The sequence below is a fragment of the Pundamilia nyererei genome, unplaced genomic scaffold, assembly GCF_000239375.1.
Source record: "Pundamilia nyererei isolate P.nyererei 1_Seehausen unplaced genomic scaffold, PunNye1.0 scaffold00012, whole genome shotgun sequence".
NCBI lineage: Eukaryota > Metazoa > Chordata > Actinopteri > Cichliformes > Cichlidae > Pundamilia > Pundamilia nyererei.
Genome location: NW_005187413.1, coordinates 2859207 through 2879618, shown reverse-complemented (window position 1 = coordinate 2879618; position 20412 = coordinate 2859207). Strand labels below are relative to the sequence as shown.

Below are 20412 nucleotides of genomic sequence, written 5' to 3'. Positions count from 1 at the left end.
AAACCCTTACTGACTTTAATACAAAATAATTTGATGTAATTTGTTCTCTTTTTATTTTAGGGATTGTGTGTATTTGTGCCTTCTGAACAGTGGGACCAGCTTTGTTGCTGGCTTTGCCATATTCTCTGCACTTGGATTCATGGCATATGAGCAGAACACAGATATATCCAAAGTGGCAGAGTCAGGTGAGTTTATAAAAGAAAGTGTGAAAAGACACAAGGAGCTTTACAATGAACAATTTAGACCTGACAGCATTTATGGATGTAATATTATTTACATGTTCGTATGGGAGAATGTTACAAGCTTGTCTTTGTATGTGCAGTGGATGGCGTTTCTCATCTGTTTTTAGAAGAGGATAAATGCCAGCTACACTTTACACCTTACAATCAATATATGCGTGTATACTCTCACCGACCTCTGTTAGGTATAACTGGTTAGTAGCAGGTTGGGCTTCCGTTTCCACTGTATTCTCTTATTCTCTGCAGGTCCTGGCTTGGCATTCATTGCCTATCCTCGAGCCGTCGCCATGATGCCTTTTCCTCAGATCTGGGCAGTATTTTTTTTCGTTATGATCATCTTGCTGGGGCTGGACAGTGAGGTAAGCTCTGTTTTGTTTTGTTTTGGGGGTTTTTGGTGGGGGTGGGGGGGGAGGGAGCAGGGTGAATAGAGGAGGTGTGAAGTGTCTGAGGTGTCAGAGGTGGAACAGCAGCAGTGGGGGGGGGGGGGGGGTGGGTGAAGGGGGAGGGATAACTGAAATAAATTGAAATGGAAATTTACATTTTTTTAAAAACAATTTTAAACTTACTTACGTTCCACTAAATATGATTGTTATCTGGCTCAGGCCTGGCGCAGGATCTCTGTTGAGATGCAGATTAAAACAGTTTAATCTTGAGCAAAAATTATGCATTTTTAATGGTAAGTATATAACTTAGAGGTTTGTGTTTCAGTTTGTGGGTTTGGAAGCTCTCACAACAGCCATTTCCGACATGAATCCAGCCTTCTTCCATGTCGGCCACCGACGTAAACTCTTGCTGCTTGCCGTCAGTGTTGTCAGTTTCCTCATCGGCCTTGTGATGGTTACAGAGGTAAGAACAAATTTAAAAGTCACATGTTTGTCACAATAACTGCATTTATTTTATATGCTAAAGCTCGAAAGCTAATGAAACTGCTCCACACACAGGGTGGACTATACATCTTCCAGGTGTTTGACTACTATGCCTGCAGTGGAATGACTTTACTTCTCATTGCCGTACTGCAGTCTGTAGGTGTTGGATGGGTATATGGTAAGTTCATGAATTACAAAAATATCAAAGTGTCTTCATAATGAAACAAATTTTTCCTCAACTCTGTGTTTCCATCTTTTCACAGGTGCAGACCGATTTTATGACAACTTAGAGGACATGATTGGATACAAGCCTTTACCCCTAATAAAGTACTGTTTGAAATATGTCACTCCAGTAATTTGCACGGTGAGTTGCAGCAAAAGTTAGTAATGCTCTGCAGGTCTTCCCGCCCACTCTTGCACAGCACATGTCAGTAATGTCAGACAGACATTATTAATCGAGACAAACTCTCTTATCTAGTAGGTGATCATCAGTTTTGCTGACCTAAATGGTAGCTGTTAGTGCAATATGTTATTAACTCTGACTGACTTCATTACTTAAGTTAGGATTAATTCTGTGAGCTGGTAAAAAAAAAAACCTCTCCATCTGAAAGTAAAAAATGTCAGTATTTGTTCCAGCATTTATAATTCATCAAAGTAAAATCACATTATTTGGTTATTTTTAGTAATGAACCAAGACAAAAATCCTTGATGGGGAAGTATCATTTTAGCATTTACTAGCCAACAGTTTTGGGTGTGCAGCTAGCCATGCAGTCTCCCATTATTAGTGAATGAATGGGAAGAGCTTACTGAATTTGAGCATGGTAATGTCATAGGGTCCCACCTTTGCAACACGTCATGAAATTCATGAAATTTCTTCCTTCCTAGATATTCCATGACTAAGTGTTACTTTTGGAAAATTGTTAGGTTAAGCACCACAGCAACTGATGGCATCAGACCACATGACGTTACAGAGCAAGGTTGCTGACTGCATAGTGTGTAAAAGTCTCCAACACTCTGCTGACTCTCTGCTGACTCAATGACTCAATGACCATAGAGCTCTGAGCCACCACTGGCGTTAACATAAGCAGAAAAACTGTGGACTAGGAGCCTCATGAGATGGGTTTCCATTCCCCACGTAGTATGTAATTTATTCCATATTTACCTCTTCCATTGTAATTTTCAGGGAACGTTTATTTTCTCCTTGGTCAAATACACTCCACTGAAGTTCAACAACACACTAGAGTATCCATGGTGGGGTTATGCTCTAGGCTGGTGGTTTACACTCTCCTCTACGCTCATGGTTCCCTTCTGGATGCTGTACAATCTGAGCACCACTCCTGGTACACTGCGACAGGTGAGCTATTTGTGTATGAATATAAATTTCCAAAAAACTGTTTCCTTTCATCTTTTATTAAAACCAATATTCTTCTTTGTTAGAGGTTCTCCATCTTATGTACTCCAGCCGAAGACCTCCCTCTGACCAAATCAGAGAAAAAGGCTCTTGAACTGCTTAACTTGCCATCATCCTTCGATAACACAGTGTTCTAGAATAAAGATGAAAAGTGAAGCAAACTCAGATGCATTTAACAATTAACACAGTTATAAGGAAAATCTAACATTAAATCCAGTGGCTCAATCCTCTGTAGCGCTGCATCATTCCAGTCTGTTTGGAATTTAACCCCTTAAAACACTGATATTTATTTTGTGTCCCCATCTAACGGGCCTTATAAACCAGTGAGATTAATTCAACCAAAAACTACAACCTGAATGAATTCACACAAACAAGAGGCGATTGTAAAAAAAACTGCGTAAAGACAGTCTGAGCACAAATGTGTAGTTTCCCTGAGTTTGGGATGGCATCTTCATCATCTGATTTACAGTCCAAAACCAGAAGAGGAAACCACAGAAACGTCAGAAATAAGAATATGGAACCAGAGAGGATGTGGAGTTTTGCTTAAAGAAAATGGTTTAGGCCATGATTTCATTTTCTATATTATTGCTTCTGACGATTGTCTTGTTCATGTTTGTTCTGATAACCCATCTCTACAGCAAGGACTAGTTCTGAAATTTCTCTCGTGGCCATTTGCACTGAGCATATTATTTGACATTTTAAATTGCTCCTCATCCAAAGTTCATTAGTAAGAAGCATATTTTTTTCAGGTTTACCTGAGTATATTGAGCTATCTGCTTTCACTTACAAAGCTCTTTTTTAAACCCCACCTATTCGTACATCTTTATGATTCTAGCACTGTTGTTAATCACAATTTATATCAGAGCTATTAGTGGAATACTTAACATGATATTCATGTGATGAATCGCTGGGGAATTTGTCATGTGGTGAAAAAATTTACGTACCTTTAGCATACGGTAAACTGTTTCTGATGCCATAGTTGGAGAAGGGAGAGAAGTTGATGCCTGATTAATTCTGTCACATTAAAATGTTGCATTTACAATCATGGAGAAAAATAATGGTGTATTTATTATGAAAATCCTTCTTCTTTTAAATAAAAGACAGCACAGGGTATTTACACCTGCACAAATGTGCCTCATGTTTAAATCAAAGTCTTTTTGGGACTATTGCCTGTTATGGTTTTAAGCAACACCATTTTGCAAACACTCATCCTTTTGTAATGAGCACTTATTAAGAAGAGAGTGGAAATGAAAGGTTTTTGTACACCAAGTGTTTTTGTCTCTTACATTGTATTATTACATTTTGTGGTCAAGGCCTCAGGCTGTAGAACTTTTTTGAGTAAAATAATACTGACAGTTACTTGACAAACCCTTACAGATCTAACACCTTAGTTACTTTAAGGCCAGTATGAATTATACAGATGGTGTAAACTGTAACTAAAAAACAATGACAGAAGGGAGTTTGTCAAGCAATAAGCATCCAATCAATTGAAACCCTGAACACTGTGTTTATCTGAGCCATCTGGCTGTCCCAATACAGAAGTGTTTGTGACCTCTACAAAGTACTGATACTGTAAATATTGTATATGGGTTTTTCATGTAGGCAGTAAATGCAGCATTACGATAACTGCGCTATGTATTATAAACCTGTTAGAACCAAGGAAAACTCAATATGGTAATATTGATTATAAAATACATTTTTCTGCTGTATTTTCAACTTTTTTTTCTTTTCAGAAACCTTCCTTATCGAGTGTCCAAATTTATATTTTTAATATTTTGTATCATATGTCATTGAGAGTTGTGGCAACATTTTTATGTATAACATGTGGAGTGTGATCTAAAGGTTCTGGGAACTGGCCTTTAAAAATCAAAGCAGTGGCGACCCTGAATGGTGATCCTAAGGATTGGTCAGAGGCCAGCTTGAAATCTTTTATGTTGTTGGTTTTTTCTTTGTTGTTTTTATTGTTTTTTCTTTGTTTCTTTAAAAAGGTTTTCTGAACTTTTGAATCACACCTCTGCACTGTACAAATTTTGTAATAACACATTTTTTCATGTGAAAAATCATATTGACATTTACACTGTAATTTATTTTTATAACCCACTGTTGCCACTAGATACAACAGGAACAAAAAGTGTTGGTATGATGAACTGAATCATAGCTTTGGTTTGTAAATGTTAATTGAATGATTTTATTAAACAATGTGCCATTCTTTAAATATGATCTATAATGAGATAATCATATGTTAATATGATCAATATTATTTATGTATTTCTTCATGTCTTCCTATTACTATTTGGTTAAACTGACATGAGAATCATTCCTTAGGATTTACTGCAGCAATGACCAGTGAGGTGACTGTGGTAAAATCATCATTTACAGACAAACTTAATAAAATCTTAATAAATTCACAACTGTTTTGCCTTTTGATTGTCACTACACAGATCCAGAGGAGAGTCTGAAAAAGTAAAAATGGCAGTTTTTCTGTGCCCTTGAATGACATGAGAACATTTTAATTTTCTGCTAATGCTTTTAAGAAAACAAGGTTACCTTTAATTCTTCACCTGAATTGTTCAGTCTTGATATGTAATGATAGATTTATTTTATACAACTCTTTTCTTTTCTCTTTAAACATTCCCTTTTTCATTTTGAACATGTAAAGGACATCCACTTTTTCATCCACGCTGTCTAAAATCTGACGTCATACTTGACCTTGGAACCAGGAACAGTGTCACTACATCGTCCATTTAATAGCTTTATAATATCAGTGTATCACATGAACCCTCCTTCATTGTTTTTTAACCCAAGATGCATGAATTAACCTAAGAAAAACCTTTAAAAACAAAAACTGTTTACTAAATAGACCTTTTTTAATAAGAGGAGAAAAATGCAATGAGTAATCAAATCGAACACCCAGTTTTTTTCAGCTGATACCACAGAGACAGTAAAACACTACTGCAAACATCTTTGTTTTTCATCTTATCCTTGTAATGTTCGTGCATGCACCAGTAAAGCTGTGGTCATGGTAATTCTGAAGTTTTTTCCTTCAAGTGGTGCCTAATTTCAAATGCAATGATTCACACAGGTCGATAAATGTCACTACAGTCTGTGTGCTAACTAAAGGTAGAGTTTATGTAGTTTCCAGAGAGGCAAAACAAAGCTTACATTGTGATAAGTTCACTCAAAGGCGATAGAAAAAGATGTAAGTGAAGATGTCGAGAAATTATTTTGAAAGGCAAGGATACGAATGCCTCATCCGTAAAGATTGCGTGCAATGTAATTTATGTTTTTTACCTGAACAGTTGATGTGTTTCTAAAGTAGGTTGTTTCCCAATGACATAATGTCTGAGAGCAAGGTAAATTGTGGTACTTTTGTGTTTTTCAAAGGCTATGTGGGACAGTGAACATGGGGTACTTTGTAGTATTGTGGTTCAGTTCCAGGTGATGGATGCTGGAGTAAGGACAGACTGTGATATCCATGGTCACTACCAGGTTAAGACTTGGATAACAGCAGAGATATAAAAGAGAGACACAGCCCTGAATAATTATTAATTGTAAATTATGGGAAAATTTTGAATCACTAAGGATAGTGTTAGAAATGTATCACTGTATTTGTATCTGAATTGGCTAGATATTTTGTATGCACATTTTTTGTGATACAGTACCACTGGAATGAAATTTCCTTTAGACAACTGCCCCAGAAAGTAGCCGTATACAGTAGATTATAGCACAGCTGCTGAGCTACAGGACTTGCTTCTACAGTAGAAGAGCTTTAGGAGGAGTCATCAGTTTGAATTTAACACTCTTTAGTAACGCTAAAGCCAAATTTATCCTTTATACTGGTCTTACCAGTACCACCTAGGGGTTGGTTAGCAGTTCTAATGGCTCACATATTATCTGCCTATATACTGTAGACTGCAGTTGGCTGAAAGAGTGGTAACCTTCAGAACTAACACAGGTTAGCTGGCCACAGCCACACAGAAAAACAAATCTACAGAAGCTTCTAACACAAAGGATTACTGTCCCACTTTAGTGCCTGGACACCATTATTGAATATAAAACAGCTTTTTCCTTTTTTTTTTTATCTGTACAGAGCTCAGACTGTGTGAAAACTGGACCCGAATTCAACAGGTAGATGATGAAACGTGTTAAAAGCCAGGTGTGTAATTAATGTTGCTGAGACTTTTTTTCAAGCCATGTAATAAACTGGTGACCCTCATTCAGAGGGCCCCCCTGTGACACACAATGATATAAGCTTAAGAAAATGGATGGCTAGATAGATCTTTCTCAAAGACTTGTTCTAAATTTCAAATATAAAAATACATACATCATGTTGAATCTATGCCATGAAGAACTAAGGCCGTTCTGGAGGCAAAAGTGGGTGTAACCCCATATTTGGAGGTGTGCCTAATGGACTGGCCGGTAACTGTGTATTTGATTAATCTGATTAATAGTGTCTCAACGAAAAATGTCTCCCTATTTATCAATGTGCTCTTTAAAAATATAATTAGATTATAAAATAGTGGCCTAGAAGATGATCTGTCTATTTGAATACAACAGATTTATTTATTTATTTATTTGTTTGGTTTTAGAGTGTAAAAATATATATATATATATGAAGAACACATGAACAAAGGTACCATATGTATTTTGCGGGGGTTTTGTGTGAAAATATATCTTATGTCTACATGGCAACGATCTTCCAAATACATATGAACATATTTTATGTCATATCTCTAATCTCACATTAGCCAAGCCACTGTTTTTTCACTTGTAGGCCAAAATTTCTCCAGCACTTCTAAGTTCTACAGATCTTTCAGATGTAGCTGAAAGTGTGGTTAAATAGTACGTACATTACGATGTACAATTTATAAAAGCTAGAAAAAAGTACTACTATTCAACACTGCACAAACTGTTTAAATGTTTAGAGCCAGCAGTAGTTAAAAACATTTAGCAACAATCTGCTTACAAACCACACAACAATAATATAGACTAACACACACACATACACACACACACACACACACACATACAGGTAATTGTTTTACACAACATATTTAAGACAGCTAAGGTTTTCATTCTGAACCAGCCAATGTTTATAAAACATTTCAATATTATTGTCCAGACTCTGTCCAGATATTTTATGAAAAGAAAACAGTGTTGGTTTTACAGTTACCAAAGTGGACAGTTGTCTGATACACATTCACACTGTCGAGATAAAGAAAAACCTGTTTCCAGACTGCACCAACATAGCTGATCACATTCTAAAAAATACGTTTCTATATGGTGAAAAAGACTGCAAAATGAATGCTTCATGTATTTACCTTCTAAATTATGATTTTATGTGCTCTAAAAGTTATGCCTTTAGCCTGATAAGAGTAAACAGGTCAGAAAATATGATGAATGCACCAGAAGAAGAAAGACTGACTCCTTATTCACTAAATTCAACTCAAGCTCAGTAGGAGAAATATTCAATTTTATATACAGTTTGATTATTTCGCCTTTAATGTTTTTACAGCTGCCATCAGTTAAACAGAGTTAAATTGTGAAGTTCTCCCTGTCATCTTTTTTTTTACTTGATCAATTACAATACCAAAGTGTCTTTTTACAAAATAAAGTGTGCGTTATTGACTCATGTCTTTAAGAATACCTCAAAACAGGAATAAATTATTTTAGTGCATGACCACTTTCAGACACATCTTAGGAAAATAAATAATTCTTGCCCGAAACACAAAAGCTAAATTTGAATTTTATATGTAAAAATAGGCACTCCATGCCAAAGTCTTGCAGGTGTTGATAAACACCAAAACTAATTTGGCTTCACAGAAAGCAGAAGTTACACGCAATAACCAAATACAGTAAATTTTACATTTCAGAAAAGCAACTAGGATTTTCTTCGGCTTATTTTATTTATGACAGTATTAAGTTTTGGCCAAAGCAAAAATACTGAATTTATTGTTTTTGTTTGTTTTTTTAACTCACCATACTAACAGGACTTGTTACACCAAAGGTACATATTGCACATATAAAATTAGCAAAGTTCAAGTCTGAATCAAAAACACCTTGTGATGCATGCAGCTGCTCCAAACAGGCTTAAAAACAAATACAGATCATGAACGTGGTTTTACAATCAGAAACACTGTGGAGGCACTTCAACACAGTAGCCTAAGGACAAAGTAATTGTGTTTCTTGCATTTTGAGGAAAATAAAAATATATTCTTTCAGGATAAAAGGTGAGGGCTAAAAGTGTTTGCCAGTCTTAACTCAATGTTTCTGTCTCCACTGGAAGGTACGCTCCAGCAGTTCAATAGTCCTTGTGACAGGGGAAAGGCTGTTTGGCTTGCAAATGTCCCTGCTTACAGTCTGCTTTATATGCAGGAATGGTCACGCTGGATTTTGGGATAAAAAAAAGGGTTTGGTTTGGAGGCTTTTTTTCATCTTCATTCTTGCCTCTGCTCCCTGGACTTGGAAAGCAAAAAGAGGCTTTCTCTTATCCCTTTCAAATGTCCCCATTACGACGGGCATTCCTGACTCCTCCGGCGTTGTTTAATGCTCACTTCACCATTGAAGCTGGTCCTCGCACTGTCATCCCGCCTTCTCTTTGTCTTCCCAGTCTGTTCAGAAGATACAGGGCTTCAGTTGAATTGCAAATGACTGAAAAATATACATTAAGATAATTTCCTATAAAGGAAAACTGATAGAAATATTGTGAAAAGAAAAATCAAATCATGGACTCTACACAGCCAGTGAGTTTGGCCGTGTCGTCCAATGGCATAAACTGACATCATCATTTAGATACATGCAGTTAATATTGTTATGTAATCTTGCTTTTTTGCACATGGCATTTTACCTTACTTTAACAGAGATCAATGGGTGAAAGAATCAACCTAACCACTAGAGGTCAGTATAACATTGAAGAAGTACATGAACAATCCAGCCAGACAATTTTACAAATAAATAAACATAAACATTTTTTAAAACATTCTTCTAATGTAAAACTTTTAAATCTATGGCTCGTGTAGTAAACACCAAATCATTCTGACATTATTCTAGCACATAGTGGTGGATGTCTTCAGAGTGCACGAGTATCTCACATCATGAAATACGAAATGGCTGAAAACTAGTTGTAAATGCAAACGTTTTGACAGGTGTGACAGAATGTGGTTGTCCTTAAAAGATGAAAAATTTAAAATTGTCTTCCCCACTTTCTAACAGTTCTGAAGTTTAGTTGCTATCGGTGCCAGGAAAGCATCAGAAAAAAAGTGTTTTAAATGGGGCTATATGAATATTTGTTAGATTAATTACATTATTATTATTAATTATTATTACTTCTTTTTTTAAGTATTTTTAAGTACATTTACTTGAAAGGATCATAAACATGTCAGAAAAGAAAAGAAAAAAGAAAGGAAAGGAAAAGAGAAAAACACAAAAACAAGTCATGCTGACTTTCTAAATTTGCCTACAGACCTTGGCGTCCCGTTCTGCAAATTTCTGGAACATGTTAGCATAGGTCTTTTTGTCTTTTTCGTGATGTTCCTTAATCTTGCTTTGACAAATGGAAATCTGAGCACGAGCTGCTCGATTTGCTGAGTTGACTTGCAGTACTTGCTGAAAGTCTGCCAAGGCCAGGCTGAACTCATTGCGGCGGAGCCGGGCTTCCCCACGACGATACAAAGCCTTCTCATTGTTTTCATCAAGCTCAATGACCTTTAACGGACACAAAATAAATGAACAGTACAGTAATAGTATAGTAGTAGTTAAACATTCATCAGCTACACGTACAGGAGATGGGCAGACATCAGCTCACCTTGTTGCAGTTGTCCACTGCTTGTGTGAACTCTTTTAATCGCAGGAAACACAAGGCCAAGTTAAGGTGGGAAGTCAGAATATAATCTTGTATCTTCTTCTGTTGCATGTCTCCGGTACCATACTCTATCTCTAGCCAAGAAATGATGCGCTGGTACTGGATGACTGCCTGGTAATACCGCCCTGCCTGATGAAGGAACAGAATATATCTTTATAAATCTAAGATCTAAAAATAAATAAATAAATCATTTACTGGCTTGAGTGAGCACCAGAAGCTGTACCTTAAAATACTGATTCCCTTTACTTTTTACTTCAGCAGACAGATCTAGCTTTTCTTTCAAGTCCATTTCCCAGGAATCTTTAGCCTTGTGAAAACACAGAAAGAGCATAATGACTTTTTTTAATTGGAGTTAGTGAACTGAAAATATGTCTATAAAATCTATGAGATCAAGTTTGCCTCCAACTAAACTTAAACACATTTATTCCATTTACTTAAACACATTTGTCAAATAACATTTATTCCAGTCTCATCTCATCTTATTATGTAGAAACTAGTGCTCACCCTTTGGAAGTCTTTAAGAGTAATCTCATATACGATGTCTTTGTCTGGTCCTATTTTGTATTCTGGTTTGCCTTCGCTTCCAAAACCATACCTGTAAGCATATAAATGACCACCTGATTATACTAACCAATAATTACTATTTTGAAGCATGCCATTTCTGCATACCAACATCTGTGTCAACAGTTGACCCGAACCACTTGACATTCAAGCTCCAATTTGTGACATGATTTGAAACTGCTGCTGAAAATTCCCCACATGCTATAACCATCAAACATTTCTAATAAACACACAAACCCTTTGAAATGACATCAAAGGAATTTTATTTAACTTTTTTTAGATCTGAATTTCTGAATGATATCATTGGACAACTGCTTTCAGTGAAGTTGAATATGGATACAGGGCATATATTTTGAGTGTTTCGAATAAATATAAATCAATTGCAGAACATACAGAACATACACACTTATATGTATGATATGCACTGACATATATACTCGAATAAATGGTGTGTAGTACTTAATGGAAAGGTTTAAATAAACCAAAAAAATGCAAATGTTGTATGTAATTGTAACCTTAATAGTGTAAAAGAAAGATTTTATTATATCAGTGAAAAGTCTGTTTACGTCTGCAAAAATAGAGAGCTCTGAACCAGATATTGAGAAAATATTTCCTTTAAGGTTTCTTCCTTTGTTAGCTGATAAGTGACTTCATTATATTTAATGTTTATCACTAATATTGGGGGTTTTTTTAATTATTGAGAAATATTGAAAGATACAATAAAATTACATGAAAAAAAGCTTTAATAACTTTGATATTTATGAAATAAAAATGAGATATAAAATAATTAAATTAAAGTTATCATCATCTTACAGGAACCTACAGTCCTACAGTTAAGACACCTTAAATAAAAATTTCATGAGATAATAATAAACAAAGCGCACATAACTAATTACTGATTGTATTTCTTTAACAAAGTGACATGACATTTTTACATTTGTTAGGAACTTACTTTGGTTTTAAGTAAAGTAAACAGCACTCTCCTTTCTGCATCTTGTCCATGGCTCGGTCCACTCCCAGAGGAATGCTTTTATCTTCAGCCTGACTAACAATAAAGCTGACGTCCCTGCAGTCAAACAGTCGGTCACCACACCTTCCCTCCAGGTGCACTGTGAGACACAGGGCACAATTTAATCTATGATGTTGTCAATTACTATACAGATCGTTTATCAACCTGGCACAATGCCAATTATTGATGAACAAACAAATGATGTCGTTACCGTTCACAATTGATCCATCGTTGGGATTAGTGTAACCTTCCCCTTTGACCTTTATTCTTCTCACAATTCCACCATCGCCTGTAAGTACCTCGCCTTCAAACTTAATTAGCTCCAACTGTGTGAACATAGAAATGCCATCACTATACAAATGGTGGGACAACGCAAAATACAAAATTACAGCTCTGCAGAACTTTCAGTAGGTGTGGGAGGTGAATTAATACATAACTAAAAACAAGTAGGAGTTATCACTGAAAATAAAAAAATTAATGACTTATGGTAATGAAATAATAAGAAATGAAGCAAGTACACTGTGTAACCAGACGCATACTGTTTCTATGCCTTCTATGTCATAACTAGCCAGCTAGCTAAGAAAACCAAGTCTCACGTATGAAAACATCAGTTTTATCTGTTTTATTTCACTGTAGATCGGTTTAAAGTTGGGAAAGAATATTAAATGTAACTTTTTCTGTATATATGTTTAAAAAATTATAAATGCTCAAGCATTTTAAGGATAACTAACTACATCTGCAAACCCAAGACTCTCTTGGTGTTTGGCTGGAATGCAAACTTCAAAGTTCTGTCAGGTTTGGGGTTAAGTATGATGTCCCAGTAGTCTCAAAACCTGTGCACATGAAAACCAGACATGTGCACACAATTTGAGTACGTGAAACAATATGAACAACCAGAAAACCACCGAATGTGGAGCATTCTACGCAGTGCATATCCAGCTCTCTCATATGTGCTAAATACTGAAGTAGTTCATACTTTTTCAGTGTATGTTTATTTTTTTCAATGAGAGCAAAACTTGGTAATGTTTTTTTATAATCCTTTATACTCTCTTTTAAGACTATAAATAAAAAACATATATTGATAAATTTATTAGCTGATTATGTCTGCTTGAGCAACATTTGATGAGCCTACAAAGTGAAAGCTGAACTGAGTTGAATCACCAACTGGGAGAGTAAAACAATCCTTTTTCATGAATATATTGCATTTAATGGGGCCAACATGAAAAGCAGATCAGAAAACTAAATTATACTTAACACTGATTATTCAGGAAAGAGAAGATCTGAACTGTAGTGTCACTGAGCCCCAAACACACTTGTAAAGGTGGTATATGAAACTATGCTGGCTGTATGACTGAGGGGGATTAAAATAGACAAGTTAATTTTGTGACCAGCGAGTTCCATCTGCAGAGACATGCTCCTAAATTAAGGCCCTCAGTGCAATGCTGGATTAATGCGTCACACAAATGACAGCGCTAATGTGACATGCCTACCTCAAATACTACTGAAGAGCTGGGAGGAATTTTGTCAGGATTTCCAGCAGCTCCATAAGCATACTCGGGTTTGCACAGCAGTGTGCACACCTCTCCTCTCTGCATGGACAACACAGCAATGTCCCAAGCCCTGAGGACTTGTCCTGTGAGTAGATCAAAAATATTTAAACAATTAAACAAGACTTTGTTGGCTCGTTCGATAAGTTCAAAGGTTATATTACATCATTCAGATATATAAATTTAAAGCAACAATTTTTCCTGCACACATTTCAAACCGATCATTTTGCTGAGGATTACATGAAAATGTTGATATTTGTAAATATAAAATATCCAGCTTAGCTTAAAGACTGAAAGAGTTCAACAAATCAGCCAGCATCTCTAAAGCTTACTTATTAAAATTATATGTCTTTTTTTTTAATGCGTAAAAAAATCAAAGTTCTGACAGGCTGATTTTGTTTTCGCTTGAAATGGAGAGCCTTGCATCTTTCCATACATACTGCTTAGGTAAACTAATCTGATTAAATCAAGCAAATGTGGGAGTTAATACAAGGATCTGACATGCATCGTCAGAAGATATTTTATTTCAGTCCAACTTGAAATTAATCACAGGAAAGTGTTTAAACAGACATTGCTAACACATTTACATGTAAATACATATTGCCTGCCTACCTTAATCATTAGTGGCAATTAAGAGCCCTGGAATACAGTTCATACCTTCCTTACTCACTAGCTAGTTCTTGCCTTTAAGTATATTATCTCCCCCTGCTGGTACTGCGACTTCTGTATGCACGTCCATGTCACGCTTTGAAAAAGTAAAGTGTGAAATGGATATGGTGGACCGACATATGAATTATACATTTTGCTGTGATATTGGGTTGCAAGTTTTCAGTAGTGTGTTGCTGCAAAACTACTATGCCTCTCAAACTGGCATAGTAGTTGAATTTTTTATGTAAATTAAAGGACTGGACTGAAAATAAGTGAAGGAAATATACATCATGAACATCTTTGAAAGACCTTCCAAAATTCTGGAGAACTATTGGTTGAAACTACTTAAAGGTACAGAATTACAAAGACTGGCTCCTTGGTAGCAAAATATAATACAATACTGCATTTACCTTTAATTTATCAACAGTTAGAGACAGTCATGCCAGTCACCTACCTTTGCCCACATGGAAACAAAAGGGCTCTTTGCGCTCTCGACTACAGTCAAATTTCTTCCCAGTGACCAGTTTCCCAGTGTAGTGAACCATTACTTTGTCCCCAATCATGGGCCTGTCTCCATCTACCCCTGCACGCTTTATAACCTGCAGAAAGAAAGACAAGTGTCTCCTTTAACAATAAAAGCTTCTACCATTTAACAAAGAAAATAAAAAAGATAACTCCTAGATCTAAAAGGGAACAGATAAAAAAAACATGATGTTCCATATGGTGGAAAAATGAGTCCTACTTGTGAATGAATGTCAACAGTCACATGATGACAGTATTGTAAATACCTTGATAACTCCTTGGTCTTTATTGGTTGTTACATCAATGCCCTTTGCAGCAAATAGGGCTGTGGCTGACTGGTGATCCATTGGCAAATCCTGATCAGTTGTCATTTCTGCGCGTGGAAAACCGATAGTATAACACTGCCAACGATACAAACACACAAGCGTAGATGTTAGCTATCTGACTGACTGCTTGGTCATTAAATTTCCTTGCATCTCATGTTTAAACAGGAAAATTATGCATAATATAGATCAAATTTGTGGAGCAGGGCTAGAAAAATCAGGATATAGGATAAAAATATCAATGTGATCACCATAATCCACCCACCGAATATTACTGTTACTTCACCTTATATAACTTGAAGCTATTTTGGGGACACATGCTCTAAATCAGTATCTTGTACAAGAAATACATTTACAGTTATTGTTAGCAGCATCCACATCATCATTGATCCCAGCTTTAAGAGAAACACATTTGCAGGCTATGGCACCTTTTCTGATCCCCCCCCAACAGATAAAGTAATTACATAACTGTGAATCTAAGTGAAAGCAAACAGCAAGTTGCTCACTTCACTCATTTTATTTTGTAGCACGCTCTGTACTTACAGAGTACACGGAGTACTCGCAAAGTGTGTATCTCCAAGACCATTACTTAATGACCTTTGTGTGTGCTTGGAAAAATATATAAACACATCTGGATTTTTATTGGACACCAAAATGAATTCTTCAGAACCACATTCGCATAGTTTTACTGTTTATTTTAAAAAAGCCTTTTTAACGTAGCAGAGCCTTCCATCTAAAAGCCTCACATGCACAGGGGAAACACACACCGCAACGCTAAACCTGCAGCATCCTAAACAGCCACATGATCTTCCCAGTGTTTATGATGACACAGTTAAAAGTGTTGAATTCAGTCAAGGATCTGAGGTGATACACTAATAAAATATCACAACATGAGGCCCCACACTGTCTGGCTTTCTCTGGTAATGTGATACAGCTCAAACATTGTCTCTTGTGAATCAAGAGCGGCATCGATGTCAGATTAAAAATTTCACACAACTAGGTGTCATGTGAATTTCTGTTATGCTGCTGACAGTACAAGCACTGACACCTAACCGAAAATATTAGAGTTCAAAGATTATTGGAAATGTTTTAAACCAGAGACGATACAAAGCTTCGGTTTCTTCACACCAAAGTACTTTAGATTTGGACAAAAATAGTTTTAACAAAATGTGGAAACACAAGCAGCCAAATACGTAAACTGGCTAAATTCAAAAGTATAAAGATGGCAAATTACAAATAATAAACTTGCTGTTAAAAAAAAGCTTTCAATATCAAAAACACTTAATATTCAGCCTGATGAAAGGCTTGCTGGCAATAATTTCAATAGCAGCTTTGCCAGACCCATAAAAACTGTAATGACATGTTGGACATGTTGCTTCTCTCATCAAAGCAGCAATCACTGTCTGCATGCTGCTTCCCCCATACACAAAACTACCATCTCCTCTGGCACAATAATGTTGACATTGTTTGAAAAAAGGCCACATAGTTATGTTAAGCATGTTGGCAAACACTGTTTGGTGATTGTTATCATATGCAGCTGTTGACACATTAACACTTTCTCACATATCATTGTGCTAGGGATGTTACTAAGGCTAGCACGTTTTGGGGGCTTTACCGCACTCAGAAACACACTGTCCAGAGAGGCAAACTAAGCAAACACCCTTTGGTCTCCTAACAAAAAGAGAAGCTTCTAATTAGGCTCTCCTATTGGCACATTTTGCAGTGATAACTATAAAACTCTCTTAAAGGAGACCTATTAAGCTTTTCCTTAGTTTCTCTCATACAAATGGCTATTAAAGATTCAAAAAAAATGAGATGAGCATATGTGCAAGTAATGCCTGTAAAACACCAAAAGCTCAGGCTTAGTATGACATCTCTTATACGGTCATCACAGTGGTTGAACATTGGAGATGCGCCAATGGCCCCACCATAAGGACATAAATAAGGAATTGTGAATCATTCAAAGCTACTTAGGTAGGGTCAAAGAATGAGAAGTGTAGAGTATAGTATAGAACCGTCGCCTCACTGGGGCTCCGTAGTTAGATTACAGAAGCCCCACATGCAAAGAACAACAGCTGTATTTTTTAATGTGAGAGAATCTCTAACAGAGTATTGTTGAATAATTTATGTATTTATTGCAATCCTTTGTCATTTAAACACTAAGACATGTTTTTTTTGTCTATGGTGTTATTTATTGTTTAATGGGTGGTCAAGTAAACCAATTAATGCAGTGGCAAACTGATTTTTATGAGGGTACGTGGGGGGAGAAGGGTCGTTACGGTGGTCTTCTTTGCCGAGGCTGCACCACAGTGCTGCATCTCCTTTGTAAAATGCTTCCTTTAAAATGTTTTTATATGTAGAAGTATACCATTTCGAGCTAAAATGGCCTCTTGGTATCAAGCCAGTTTGGACTCATAGAGTTATACTTCATCTGAACATAATTAAGGTCTTTCCTTTATTTATTTATTTTTAAATAAGCCTTCTACAGTGCAGCGAATCTTTGAGCAGCACAATAACGTATTGCGCAATATACTTGAAATTTATATTTTTCCCACTGACAAGCAAATGTAAACATATTTGTTTTAGAATGAGCAAATAAAGAAAATATTTGACTTCAACTGCTTTGGTTTTTGATGATTAGATTGCTGACTGTATGCTGGGAAGCCGTGAGAAAGGGGATTTTATGTGAAGGCAACCTTTGTATCGCCTGTTTTTTAAGCAGAGATGTTGAAGATACAAGATTATCTCAGTGATGTCACAAGCAGAAATCTTCTCACATCGCACCACGTTTCTAGCTCAAGTTTAGGTAGGGCTGTCAGGACAGACTGTTTCAAATAGTCAAAATAAAAAGTGCAAGTGTCCATTCAGAGTAACGTGAGGGATGCAGTGACAAGGACACAGCTGCTGATCAGACGACAGTTCTAAAATTTCCACAGACTTTATTTGAGGCAATAACCATTGTTCGGGTAGCATGTTGTTTTACTGGAGAGGAGCAGCAGCTCGCCTACCCTGCATCAGTTTTCTCGATTTTTCCATCAGTCGCCCTGTCTTACGTTATGTTCTGCTGTGGCGACAAAGAGCCTGCAAAAACTAACATTAAGCAACAGCACTTGGTCTGAGTCTCAGCAATAAGCAACATGTCCAGTGTACTGAATACCGATAAAGAAATTGACCTCATACTAAATGAGATCTTAGGAAACGTAAACTATGGCGCAACCTGAGTGCCTCAAACCACAAGATGAAACCATAAAGATCTGTTTTACTGACATTTGCACTGTTTGTTCTGGTTCTTCAGCCTTGTGTCTCCCCTCAAAGTGTTTGTGCACTGACCACAAACTGTCCATCCCTCATTAGCAGCATCTTGTCTTGTGTCTTTGATATCTGATGGATTTGGTTTTAGATGTATCTCGTGCATGTGTGTGTGCATTTGTGTGTCTGTACACAATGTTCCTTCTATTCACAGTTCCCCCGCTGGCAAAGCCTGTCGGTGTTCACCAATCTGAGACCCCCTCACGTACAGCCCAGTTTCAATTTTTAAACCAAAACAAGGTCAAAAACAACAACAACAAGTCAAACAGAACCTATATTTACAATTAGATTAACATATGATTTAAATAGGGTAAAACAAGTAGGTGAATGCAGACATATATTAGCATCATTTCAAGTAAAAGTTGTGTGTTCTATCAATTTGACCCTTTTAGCTTTTGCTTTTTCTTTATGATAAATATCCAACTATATCTAACAATGTAAAGAGGAACATTGCACAAGCAGTGACAGCACAGAGATGATGGCATGTAGACTACATGTACAGCTACTTTGCAGAGGAATACAGGAACAGAGCACATTAAGACAAAGACACACACACTTCAGCCTATCTGTACGTTCTGCCTCATATCCGTAGTCTGCTGATTAATATGTGAACGTGTGAGTACACAATGTGCATGGCAAACAGACATCCTGAACCAAAGCACTGTTTGACATACGGGATTTTTCCCTTTCACCCAACAACCCTTTGCAGAGTTTAAAAAGCGACAGGAGTTGACTTTTTGAAAATGCTGGCAAAAATAGATTTGACGTGAAATTTGACACTGCAAACCTTAAAAATAGATTTTTTTTGTTAAAAGGTAACAGAGAACCCCCCTTTTTTATAAAATAATATATTGTAAATTTCAGTGCTTTTAAAAAACAACAACAACCAGTTTATCTATATTCCGTATCTACCCTGAGGCAGTTTGATTCATCTCTGGGATGTCGCCTCAGCCTCTGTTTTACAAGGCCACCTCTGCTTGAGCCTCAAATCAAACTACCCGTGCGGGGACGCCCGTGTATTTGAAGTTATTCAAGGGGCCACCATCATATCCTGTAATGTTTAAGTGCTCCAAAATAAATGCTCGAGCGCCAGAGTTGCTGGTGTAATTCTCAGAAACAGTTACACAACCTGTAATTTATGTAGGTACACCTAGGCTTCCACGTAGTCTAGATATAAACTGTTATCCTCATCCTTCCCTTCCACAGGGACCCACAGCTAAGTGCCACATTTACACACACACACACACACTTTCACCTATTAACCCCCACCACCCCCCACAAACACGCGCGCGCGCGCACAGTGCCTTATCAGCCTTTATTTTGTGTGTGTGTGTGTGTGTGTGTGTGTGTGTGTGTGTGTGTGTGTGCTTTTAAAAAGCAGTCTTTAAATACAATGAAGGCTAAACCTTCACGATGTATCACAAGTGTCAGTTTAACTCAGCCAGGCATGAATATGCCTTAATTAGCTCCTTAATTAAGTCCGTCAGCAGCAGAATAAAGAGGAGTAAATTTAATCACTTACATGTTCTTGTGATCCGATAATAATAATTTCTTCAGCGAGTCGGTCGGTAAATTGGAAAAGCGCGTCTCTTTCGCCTAATTCAAGCCCGCCCTTCTCATCTCATATCCATGGTACTAAATGTTCTGCCCATGTGGTTATTAAGCAGCGCTCTTTCAGTCTAGTTATCCCTCCTTCCCGCTCTCTTTTTTTTAATCTCCGTCTTTGCCGGTGACGATAAACCTGCCGGTGTAGTAGTAGACACATGGAGCTCAGACTTCAAAATGACACCGGGGAGGTAGTGAGGCAGAGAAGCACACAGAGAAAGAAAAGAGAGAGAAAGAGAGAGGGGGGGGGGGGGGGGGGGGGTCGAAACGAGTAGAGTTGTGGGAGGACGTTTAGAGTAAAATTAAGGGCAGGTCTTGGAAAGCAGCCACAAAGTAACACAATGTTCCGGCTGTACTGTAGCTGTACCGCTGCCGCTGCTGATGAGAACACTGTGTTCCAATAGACACCCTGACCTGTAACCCGTTCCGTGCCGAGACAGCCAGGCCGGGAACAGCCTGTTCCGCAGCAGGCTGTCCTCCCCGCTCAGCTGACGACACGTATCGTCAACAG

General features: G+C 37.1%; 2 protein-coding genes across 4 annotated transcripts in view; one reads left to right on the top strand and one right to left on the bottom strand.

The window, feature by feature from the left end:
• Positions 1–4250, top strand: part of LOC102199132 (sodium- and chloride-dependent GABA transporter 2-like) — a 21106-nt gene extending 16856 nt beyond the window's left edge. For all 3 annotated transcript variants that reach the window (XM_005724468.2, XM_005724466.2, XM_005724467.2), the window contains exons 9-15: positions 61–185; positions 486–598; positions 948–1085; positions 1181–1283; positions 1369–1469; positions 2289–2459; positions 2543–4250. In XM_005724468.2, coding sequence (XP_005724525.1) covers positions 61–185; positions 486–598; positions 948–1085; positions 1181–1283; positions 1369–1469; positions 2289–2459; positions 2543–2653 — 862 coding nt within the window. In that variant the 3' untranslated portion in view covers positions 2654–4250. The remainder of the gene's footprint in view (positions 1–60; positions 186–485; positions 599–947; positions 1086–1180; positions 1284–1368; positions 1470–2288; positions 2460–2542) is intronic.
• A 3159-nt stretch (positions 4251–7409) lies between these two features.
• On the bottom strand, positions 7410–20138 carry fkbp5 (FKBP prolyl isomerase 5). Its single transcript, XM_005724465.2, has 11 exons — positions 19819–20138; positions 14931–15065; positions 14597–14741; positions 13438–13580; positions 12159–12273; positions 11891–12047; positions 10882–10972; positions 10601–10684; positions 10321–10506; positions 9981–10220; positions 7410–9127 (listed from the first exon to the last, which is right to left on the bottom strand). The coding sequence occupies exons 2-11, from the start codon at positions 15033–15035 to the stop codon at positions 9026–9028; spliced, it is 1368 nt and encodes a 455-aa protein (XP_005724522.1). The 5' UTR covers positions 15036–15065; positions 19819–20138; the 3' UTR covers positions 7410–9025.
• Between the last annotated feature and the right edge of the window lie 274 nt (positions 20139–20412).

Excerpts from the sequence above, each read along its gene's own strand:
- fkbp5 (XM_005724465.2), bottom strand. The coding sequence starts at position 15,035 with ATGACAACTGATCAGGATTTGCCAATGGATCACCAGTCAGCCACAGCC. Across the intron at positions 12,274-13,437 it reads GCTCTTCAGTAGTATTTGAG|TTGGAGCTAATTAAGTTTGA; the intron begins GTAGGCATGTCA and ends ATGTTCACACAG. Across the intron at positions 10,507-10,600 it reads AAGGGAATCAGTATTTTAAG|GCAGGGCGGTATTACCAGGC; the intron begins GTACAGCTTCTG and ends TTCCTTCATCAG.